At 54.6% G+C, this 9993-nt stretch overlaps 1 protein-coding gene across 1 annotated transcript; it reads left to right on the forward strand.

Moving 5' to 3' along the window:
• Positions 1-1565: 1565 nt before the first annotated feature.
• LOC129734617 (tropomyosin beta chain-like) lies at positions 1566-2696 on the forward strand. Its single transcript, XM_055698251.1, has 2 exons — positions 1566-1749; positions 2442-2696. Exons 1-2 carry the CDS (start codon positions 1636-1638, stop codon positions 2694-2696), a joined length of 369 nt encoding a protein of 122 aa, XP_055554226.1. The 5' UTR covers positions 1566-1635.
• Positions 2697-9993: the final 7297 nt, after the last annotated feature.

Genomic DNA, 9993 nt, shown 5'->3' on the forward strand with positions numbered 1-9993 from the left:
GCAGCCTCTCCATCCTTGGCTGCTCCCATCCCTCCTATACCCCCTGCAACCCAGGGCTGAGCACTCCTAGAAAGCCACTTTCTCCAGCTTTCAAAAACTTTTTGTTCCTCTCTGCTTGGAACACTGGTGCCAAAAAGTTGTGGCAGTAAAGGGCTGGATGTGGTCCCAGGGTGATGGGCTGGGGAAGCACATGCACCCATCCTGTCCCTGTCCCATCCCAGTGTCCCCATGTGCCACATAGCTCCTGTGGCCCCTCCACTGGCTCCTTCCATCCCCCCTGGTCCAGAACTTTCCCTGCAGCTGGGAACGTACCAGAAGCATTTATGAGTGTTATTAAAATGCATGTTATTTTTGGAGGAGCCAGGATCTGAAAGGTTTGAATTTTTGCCTGTGGAACACAGTTTATTTAGAGCAGAAAGACAGAGCAGACAGACACAGCACCCTGTGTTGCCGTGAAATGCCACCCTATGGGATGTGCACGTGCCAGGTGTCCCTGTGGGTGCCAGGGACAGTGGCACCAGGGTGCAAGGAAGTGGGGAGATGGGTGCCAGGGAGCCTGTGCAGAGCCAAGGCCCTCCTGTCTCGCTGTGATGCGGGAGATGGACAGGGAGGTTGGGGGTTTGGCTCACTTCTCTCCCAGAGGATTTTCCCCATGTGGGCAGCACCAGCCCATGGTGTCCCCAAATGTAATCACAACCCATGGGTGCCCCTGAGCATACTGCCAGCCTGTGACATCCCTAGTTGCAATCACAGCTTATAGGTGTCCCCAACTGCAATCATAGCCTGTGGGTGTCCCTGAGTGCAATCAGCCTGTGAGTGTCCCTAAGACTTCAGCACCAGCCCATGGGTACCCCCAAGCCAGTGTCAGGAAGCAGAGTCACAGGCCCCAAGGTGCAGTGACAGGGTGTGCTTAGGACAGTGCCAGCCATGCAGTGTCCTTTAGCACAGGGACAGCTCTGGCCAGAGTAAAAGCATGTCTCAGGCCCTGGGAGTGGACAGCTGGTGGTGTCCCTGGAGCATGGTAACGGCATACTGTCAGCCGATGGGTGTCCCAAGTGCAGGGCCAACCACAGGATGCCCCCCACAATGGTGAGAGGCAACAGAGTGTCCCCCTAGCCCAGTGCCGCCAGGGTGTCCCTAGTCCAGTGCCCCAAGGTGTCTGTAGTGCAATACCCCTAGGGTGTCCCTAGTCCAGTGCCCCCGGGGCACCCCCTAGTGCAGTGCTCTGGGGTGTCCTTCACCCAGCGCCACCAGAATGCCCCTAGCACAGCGGTGTCCCTAGCACTGTGTCCTGTGTCCTCGGGGTACCCCTAGTGCAGTGCCCCCGGGTGTCCCTCTCACAGTGCTACCGGAGTGTCCCTAGTGCATTGCCCCGGGGTGTTCCTCCTCCGGTGCTTCTGTGAGTGCCCGGCGCCGGGGCTGCGGTGGTGTCTACCAGGGGTGCCGCCCCCCCGTCCCGCTTGGCGCGGTGGGGCCAGTGGAGAGCCAGTCCGTAAAAGGTGCTGGCGGGCGAGGGGGAGGTGCCAGGACGCGGCCCCTCCCCTGCTTTTAGGTGGCGGTGCGGTGCAGGGGGTGCAGTGTTGGTGCCCCTGCCGCTCCCGGTGTTCCGCGCCCTGCCGCCGCCCCGCTGTCACCATGGAGGCCATCAAGAAGAAGATGCAGATGCTAAAACTGGACAAGGAGAACGCCATCGACCGCGCCGAGCAGGCGGAGGCCGACAAGAAGCAGGCAGAGGACCGCTGCAAGCAGGTGGGTGACCCATGGACCCCGATGGCATTGCCTGGGGACCTTAAGGGTGTCCAGCCCCGAGGACACTGTCCTGCTGGGTGTCCAGCCTGGGGACCCTCTGCCTAGGAGTGCCTAACCCTGGGGACCTGCCCCTGCTGGGTGTCCAGCTGGCAGATCCCAGCTGTAGGAGTGCCCAAGCCCTTGGAGTCTCACCCCACTGGGTGCCTGTACTTGGGGACCTCATCCTCCTGGGTACCCATCCCCATGGACCAGCACTCCAGCTTGTTGCCCCTGACCACTCACATTAGTATACCCCCAAAGCATGCCATGTCTTGGTGGGACATCACAGTGCCACCTCCCTATCCCTCTGCCAGGGAGACAGCATACTCCCACCCCAGCCACAGAGATATGAACTTTCTTGGTGCCCCCTGGAGCTGTGTCCTTCAGTCAGGACCTCTCCAGTCCCTTGCACAGGGAGAGAGCCCACCACCCTCTTATCCCTGCCAGGCTCAGGGATGTTGGGGGCTGCTCTGGCCCTGGGAATCAAGGGCTCCCTGAGGATATGTGGCCCCAAAGTTGACAGACTGAGCGTGTCTTGCATGCTCCTGCTGTGCCTCCAGCCTCAGCCATCCCAGAAGGAGGATGGCCATCCCCTCCCCAGCCTTGTGGGCACTGCCATCCCCCCTGACCCCTGCCCTCCATCCCTTCTCCAGCTAGAGGAGGAACAGCAGGGCTTGCAGAAGAAGCTGAAGGGCACAGAGGATGAGGTGGAGAAGTACTCTGAGTCCGTCAAGGAAGCCCAGGAGAAGCTGGAGCAGGCAGAGAAGAAAGCTACAGACGTATGTAGGCATGCCAGCGACTCCTCCCCTGTGCGGGTGCCAGACCTCAGAGGGGTGAAGGAAGAGGGGGGCCTTATATGGAAAGTGTCCATGGGGAAGACTGTCAGGATCCCATTCCTGCAACGCTGACATTGAATCCAACTGAGATGCAGGGCAGGGACTGGCCAAATCCTGCTCGGGATGCAGGGGCCAGACAGGCTGTGGCAGGCACTGCTCAGTCAGCTCTGGAGCTTTGTGGGCAGCCACCTACCCAGCTCCCCAGAGCTTGTACAAAAAAAAAGTCTGCAGTGCTTGCTAAATTGGCAGGAAAGCAAAAAAGAGCAGAGAAATGGAAAAAGTTCTTGCCCATGGCCAGCTGCTGAGAGCTGGCTGTGAGGAAGGATGCTTGGGGTGGGGGGCTTGGTCATTTTGGGGTCCAGTGTGCCACCCTATACTCTGGCAAGGGCAAGGCCAGGAAGAGTTTTATTTAGTGCCATGACTGATGTTTCTCCTGGGAAATGGATCCCACTGGGGAGATGTTAAGGTGTTGAAGTTGGCTTGTGCCTGGCCAGGATGAAGGGTGGAACAGCTGTGTGTGGTGCTGCGGGCATTTCGGGCGAGCGGGAGTCAGATTCAAATACTCACAGAGTTCAAGATCTGATCTGTTTATTGTACAAACCAGGTAGACTTTTATAAGGCATTCTATAAGCGTGCAATAATGTGGTTGGCTATTTTACAAGCGTATAATAATATGATTGGTTAACAATTGTTTACTGGGAAGATTTCTGTTTCTGCTTGTTCTGGCATGTAGGCTCCTTTCTGCGGTTTCCCAGCTCCTCTTATCACGTCCCGTTGGCCTTGCTTTTGAGCAAACATCTGCAATTTGCTCCTTTTTCTTCATCCCACTGTTCTGGCCGTAACCTCGTCTTATTTCTTCAGTATTTTTCCACTTGCTTCAGAGTTCAGTATAATCATTCAATACAGCAAGAGCCCCAACACCTCCCCCTTTCTTTTTAAATACAGCATTAATACTGCGTTCCACACAGCTCTGAAAACATTGTAAAAGGCAAGGCACTAAAAGTAACAAAAGAATAACAAACAACAATATAGACAGACCTTGTTTCAATAAATCCCTCAACCACCCTCAATTCTTGTTGAGGTAAATAAATTGATACATTTAAACGGTAAATCAACTGTACATATTTTTAACAAGTGTAGTATTCCACCAGGTACAGTTATCTCCAAGGCCATGATTCATGTCATTATACTGCCGATCTAACCAACCCCAATATGATTGATTTATAGCCGTATAGTTTACTCCCAAAGGCTCAAAAGCTAGTTCAAAGCAGAAACGCATTTCTTGTAGGTGACATCTGAAGCACTTTCTTTTTTCCTTTTTTTTTCCTTTTTTTTTTCTTTTTTTTTCTTTTTTCTTTTTTTTTCTTTCCTTTTTTTTTCTTTCTTTTTTTTCTTTCTTTTTTTTTCTTTTTTTTTTCTTTTTTCTTTTTTTTCTCTTTTCTTTTTTTTTCTTTTTTTTCTTTCTTTTTTTTTTTCTTTTTTCTTTCTTTTTTTTCTTTTTTCTTTCTTTTTTTTTTCTTTTTTCTTTCTTTTTTTCTCTTTTTTTTCCTTTCTTTTTTTTTTCTTTTTTCTTTTTTTTTCCTTTCTTTTTTTTTTCTTTTTCTTTCTATTTTTTTTCTTTTTTCTTTTTTTTTCTTTCTTTTTTTTCTTTTTTTTTTCTTTTTTCTTTTTTTTTCTTTTTTTTCTCTTTTTTTCTTTTTTCTTTTTTTTCTTTTTTTTTCTTTCTTTTTTTTTTCTTTTTTCTTTCTTTTTTTTTCTTTTTTCTTTCTTTTTTTTTCTTTTTTCTTTCTTTTTTCTCTTTTTTTTCCTTTCTTTTTTTTTTCTTTTTTCTTTTTTTTTTCCTTTTTTTTTCCTTTCTTTTTTTTTCTTTTTCTTTCTATTTTTTTTTTCTTTTTTCTTTTTTTTTTTCTCTTTTTTTTCTTTCTTTTTTTTTTCTTTCTTTTTTTTTTTCTTTTTTCTTTTTTTTTTTTCTTTCTTTTTTTTTTTTTTTTTTTTTTTTGGGGGGGGGGGGTGTTTGTAATCAAGTCCGTATTTTTCCTTGAGAAGCTTAAGCTGTTCCTCTTGTTTCAGGAGAGTTTCCAACTCTGATTTGTCGAATAGGTCCGTATTTCCCAAAAATATCATACGTTTCCTCCGCTGTGATTTTATACGGCAGGTTCCGAATATAAAGGATCCGATTGACCTCTGGGGGCAGCCAGATGTTAGCTCGCTTGGCCGCTTGCATCGCCATGGCGCCGATCGGAGGGGGGGGGGGTGGAGGGGTGGAGGGGGGGTGCCGCCTTGGAGAGAAACCGCGGCCGGGACGGGGCCTGCCGGGCCGCACGCCGCCGCTCGCCGCTTGTTCCTTTTCAGGACACCAGGGTGGTAATTGCGCGACCATACCCCGTACAGCTCGATACGTGCGAGCCAAAGTCTTTACCCCCTTAGTCCCAACTTGCACAGATTCCCATAAGTCCTCTCCTACTTTCTTCCATGTTTCATTATTATATACATCTTGCGTAGAAGCAAGGTAACCACGGCGGCGACTCCAACATAGCAGATCAACTACTGCCTGCCGTGAGACTGGCGTTTCAGTTTTTTCTGCCAGTTTCATCAAACTGTCTACGGTTGCTTTTTCCACCACTGATGCAGTGATTCCCATCCTGCTTAAATTTCCTGACTCACCGGTCAGCCGTGCACGTTCCGCCTTTCTTCGGGCGCCCAGCTCTCACTCCGCTGGCAGCAGGATCCTCGCCGGCTCCGCAGCTCGTAACACGATCCTTAATGAATCCTCCTGACTTTTAACCGATCCTGTCGACCCTCATCGGATCACGTCGGGGTCACCAGATGCTGCGGGCATTTCGGGCGAGCGGGAGTCAGATTCAAATACTCACAGAGTTCAAGATCTGATCCGTTTATTGTACAAACCAGGTAGACTTTTATAAGGCATTCTATAAGCGTGCAATAATGTGGTTGGCTATTTTACAAGCGTATAATAATATGATTGGTTAACAATTGTTTACTGGGAAGATTTCTGTTTCTGCTTGTTCTGGCACGTAGGCTCCTTTCTGCGGTTTCCCAGCTCCTCTTATCACGTCCCGTTGGCCTTGGTTTTGAGCAAACATCTGCAATTTGCTCCTTTTTCTTCATCCCACTGTTCTGGCCGTAACCTCGTCTTATCTCTTCAGTATTTTTCCACTTGCTTCAGAGTTCAGTATAATCATTCAATACAGCAAGAGCCCCAACAGTGTGGCCATGGAGCCACTCAGGAACGAGGTATAATGACCTGTGGTGCCACACAGGGTATTTGACACCCTATAAATAAATGCTCCTTTTGGTAGCCAGTCCTTCTTTGATGAAAACCAACCCTGGAAACTGGAGGAGAAGCTAAAGGGGAGCCGGCTGGACTGCAGCCAGTAGAGCATGGCCAGGCTTTTTAGGACTGAGAACAAAAAATTCAATCTCAGCTGGTTTATGGAGCTAAATATGTGTCAAATCTCTGAGGCAGCCACCAAGGACAGGAGCAAGTAGACAAGGATGAGCAGCAGCAGCACAAGTCCCCAGGGTGGCCCGAGCCCCCGGGGAGTGGCCAGGGGGCTCCCCAGCATTGTTTGCTGATCCTAAAGACCTGTCCCAGGTTAGTTAGATACTAAACCAAGTAGTTAAAACATTACAAATCCTCTGAAAGGGCACATTTATCCTGGTGTGGGGCAGGCACGTTAAGCTGGGCAGGGCAGCTGCTGTATGTAGTGGGGGTATGTACTGGTCTGACTGGAACCATGTTGGTGTGGGACAGGGCAAGCTCAGTGCGGGATCCGGCTGAGCGTGGATGGGATGTCCCTGGTGAGGGGCTCAGAGAAAGGGGCAAATGGTGGCACAGGGCAGACATCAGCCGTGAGGTATGGAGCAGTTTGCTGCTGGGAGCAGGCTGTGTGATGCCATCCTGGGCAGGGAAGATGCATTGCCATGCTCTTGGTCCACGGTAGTTTGGCAAGTCTGCGGGCTTTGGCAAGGAGAGTCCTGTCCCAGCAGATACAGGGGACAGGAGCCACCAACCCCTCCAGGGAAGGGCTGGGCAGGGAGGCATGGAGAAGGAGCACTCCCGCGGTGTCAGGGAGGGCAGACTGGCTGCAGGTAGATGTTGCAGGCAGGGCTGGGAGCCCATCACCATCACAGCCACCTTGGGGCCATACCGAAGCCTGGACAAGCTGTGCCATGTGCAAGGCACTGGGAGTTACCAGGTCCCTGCACCAGGGACCTGAATGTGCTGACAGCACTAACTGCCAGGGCTGGTGTTACCTCCTCCCCAGGACAAGGCACAGTGCTGCTCCCAGCTCTGGTGGAGGAAGCACAGGGTAGACACCTGGAGCACATCCACCTGCCTCCCTAGGGACCACCATGCCCCTCTTAGCTGCCAGGACAGCATGTGCCTGTGAGCACAGAATGTCCCCATACCTTGGCCAGGTCAGGGCTCATCACAGCAATCCAGGCAGGCTCCTGGTCTTGGCAAAAATGTCAACAAATGCCTTAAAAGAATAAATCTCCCCCTGCTCTGTCACTGCCCTGCCTCTGGCATGGGGGTGGCAATACATGAAGCCCACAGGGACTGCACTAAAGGGTGCAAATATGGCATCCCCAGGCACTTGGAGGGGGGTCAGATGGTGACAGATCAGAGAGTGCTTGCCCCTGGACTGGCAGCTCTACAGTGCTGGCAGCCCCTTCCCAGCAGCTCTGTAAGGCCACTGTGGCCCCACCACCTCTTGTCCCCAGTCCCATGGGGCCCATGGGCAGATGCTGGCAGGGGCTGCTGGAAATGGTGCAGCAGGGACAGTGGGTTTAGTCAGAGCAGTCCCCTCCAGCATCCCACATCCCCAGCTGGTGGCCTGTCCCTAGCCACCCCAGCAGGGCCCAGGGAAACTCCATAGTTCCCAGGCCATGATCCCAAAGGCTTCACCCAAGTTCCTACCCTGGTTGCTCTCCCCAGCTGAGATTTTGTTCTTATTTGGTGATTCCTTGAGCCAGTGGGAGGGAATGGGGCTCTGCTGGGAAGTGACTGCGTCCCTGGGTAGGGCCAGAGCAGGAGGCACCCAGCCCAGCTGGGTGACTGCCCCCCAACTTGCCCTCCAACCTACCCCCATCCTTCCTGCAGTCAGCTCACACCTGCCCCTTTGCTGGCTGAGACCCCATTTTCTGCTCCAAGACCAGTGCACTGGCCTGAGAGCACTTTTGGCACCCAGGCATCGGGCTGGGGGTGGTGCAGGACTGGCCAGGACTGGGGCCAAGTCTGAGGCTGCATGCTTCCAGGGGACCCGCAGTGCCACCTCTTCTGCCACCACTTAGCAGGGGGACACAGGGCTGCAGGGCACTGCCAGTGGTGTGGCTGGGTCCCCCCCAGGCCCCTTGACCCCAAAGCCAAGGGCAGACGGTGGGGTCAGCCCAGGAATTGGCGTCCCTGGAGGCAGGTGTGAAGTGCAGCCAGGGCTGCCTGGAAGCTGTCAGAGCTCCTTAAGGGAGGACTGAGTGCCACCAGTGCCAGTTTCTTCTGATGGATCAAGGCATGTGTCCCAACCAGGATGCAGAGCCAGGAGCTGGGAACTGGCTTCTCCTATGGAACAGAGCTCCCAGGGCAGCTGGGGGGTGCAGGGGGCTCCATGGGCTCAGTGGGTCTCTGCAGGGCTGCTAGCCAGGTCCCTGCTTGGGGGACCAGATGCCAAGGGGCTGAGTGGGATGGCTGCTGGGGATCTGACCATGCCCCACAGCTCCAGCCCCAGGTCCCCTGGGGGGATGCTTGGGAGTGGGCTCTGCCCCATGAGGCAAAAGCCTATGACCCCCCCAGCTTTGCAGCAGGGGGTGTGGGGGGCAGAGCTTGGGGAGCACCCATGGGTACATTGCTCCCATGTCCATGGGGGCTTGCAAGGGCCAGGCTCTGGCATTCTGCCTGGGCTCCTCTCCATCACCCTGGAGGAGCTTGGTAGGACTGTGCACCCCTATCTGGGGGGCCACCATGTGTCCTGCTTTGGGGGAGCTGTGTCCTGTATCCTAGGGGGCGTCATGGGCACTGTGCATCTGCAGGGAGGAGGAGGAAGAGCACCATACACTCTGCTTGGGGTGGAGGAACAGTGTGCCCTGCCCAGAAGCCACTGTGCATCTTGCCTTGGGAGGTAGGGACAGTGTCCCCTGCCTGGGTAGGACCATGCGTCCTGCCCAGGGGGGGGGGCACCCTATGTACTATTTCGGGGTGGTGGGGTGGTGGTTTCTGTGCAATCCCTCCTGGTGTTGGGGGACTGTCCCCTGACGGGGGTGGGCACCGTGCACCCTGGCCGGAGGTCTGCGTGCGCTGCCTAGGGCAGCGGCAGCCCAGGTCGGCCAGTGGCAGCAGCAGCAGCAGCGGGGAGGAGGAGCAGGAAGGGATGGAGGCAGGGCGGGCGGCGGGAGCGGCCGCTGCCTGAGCGCTTCCTGCCCGAGCCGGGCGGAATCCCACAAAGGGGCTCGGCGGCGCGGCCTCCCCGCCGGCAGCCCCCCGCCATGGCCGGCATCAGCTCCATCGACGCCGTCAAGAAGAAGATCCAGAGCCTGCAGCAGGTGGCCGACGAGGCGGAGGAGCGCGCCCAGCACCTGCAGCGGGAGGCCGATGCCGAGCGGCAGGGCCCGGGAGCGGGTAAGAGGCGCCGGGGGCAGGGGGGCGCCCCCGGCAGCTCCCCGGGATGCCCCGCCGGCTCCTTTCCCGCGGGCTGGCCCCAGCCGTCCCGTCCCTTGCCCTCCCCCCCCCCCCGGTAGCCGGGCTGGCTGCTCCCCGGGGCGGAGCGCCGCCTGGGGGTCCTGGAGGGGCGCTGCCATCCAGGTGCCGCGGGCAGCATCCCTGCTCCGATCTGCCTCCTGCAGCTGCCTTCTTAATGGGTCCTTGCGAGGGATGCTCCGTGCGGTGGAGCCCCTCCATGTCTTCCCCGGCTGGTGGGGGCACTAGGGAGCAGTCAGCGGCCAGCTCTGCCTTGGGTCTGCTTGGGGTCGGGCAGATCCTGGGAAAGGATCCCCTCTCTTGGAGGCCGGCTGTGTGCATGGCTAAAAAAACCCACACCCAGGCTCTTGTCCTGGCTTCCAGCAGGCTCTGCGGTCTGGGCCATAGCAGTCGCAGAGCCTTTGGCTCTCCAGTGTGTCCCTTCGCAGGGACAAGCTGTCCCCTTTGCACTGTCATGGGCCAAGATTTCCACTCTGTGGCAGTGGGGACAGCATTTTCCAGGCTGCAGCTTGTGCCTGGTTTGGCTTTTTTATTGTTGTTGGAGCTTGTGAGATTTTTTCTCTCTCTTTTTCCTATGCCCACTACTTTAACATCCTCACTATATCAGGAGTAAGCAGAGCTGGGTGCAGTACCCAGGCTGTTGTCACTCAGGCT

This window comes from Falco cherrug, chromosome W (assembly GCF_023634085.1).
Source record: "Falco cherrug isolate bFalChe1 chromosome W, bFalChe1.pri, whole genome shotgun sequence".
In the NCBI taxonomy this organism is placed as follows: Eukaryota; Metazoa; Chordata; class Aves; order Falconiformes; family Falconidae; genus Falco; species Falco cherrug.

What these genes read in the sequence shown, in the direction of transcription:
- LOC129734617 (XM_055698251.1), top strand. Translation starts at nt 1,636, where the DNA reads ATGGAGGCCATCAAGAAGAAGATGCAGATGCTAAAACTGGACAAGGAG. An exon ending in CAGAGGACCGCTGCAAGCAG is followed by an intron (nt 1,750 to 2,441) that starts GTGGGTGACCCA and finishes TCCCTTCTCCAG; the next exon opens with CTAGAGGAGGAACAGCAGGG.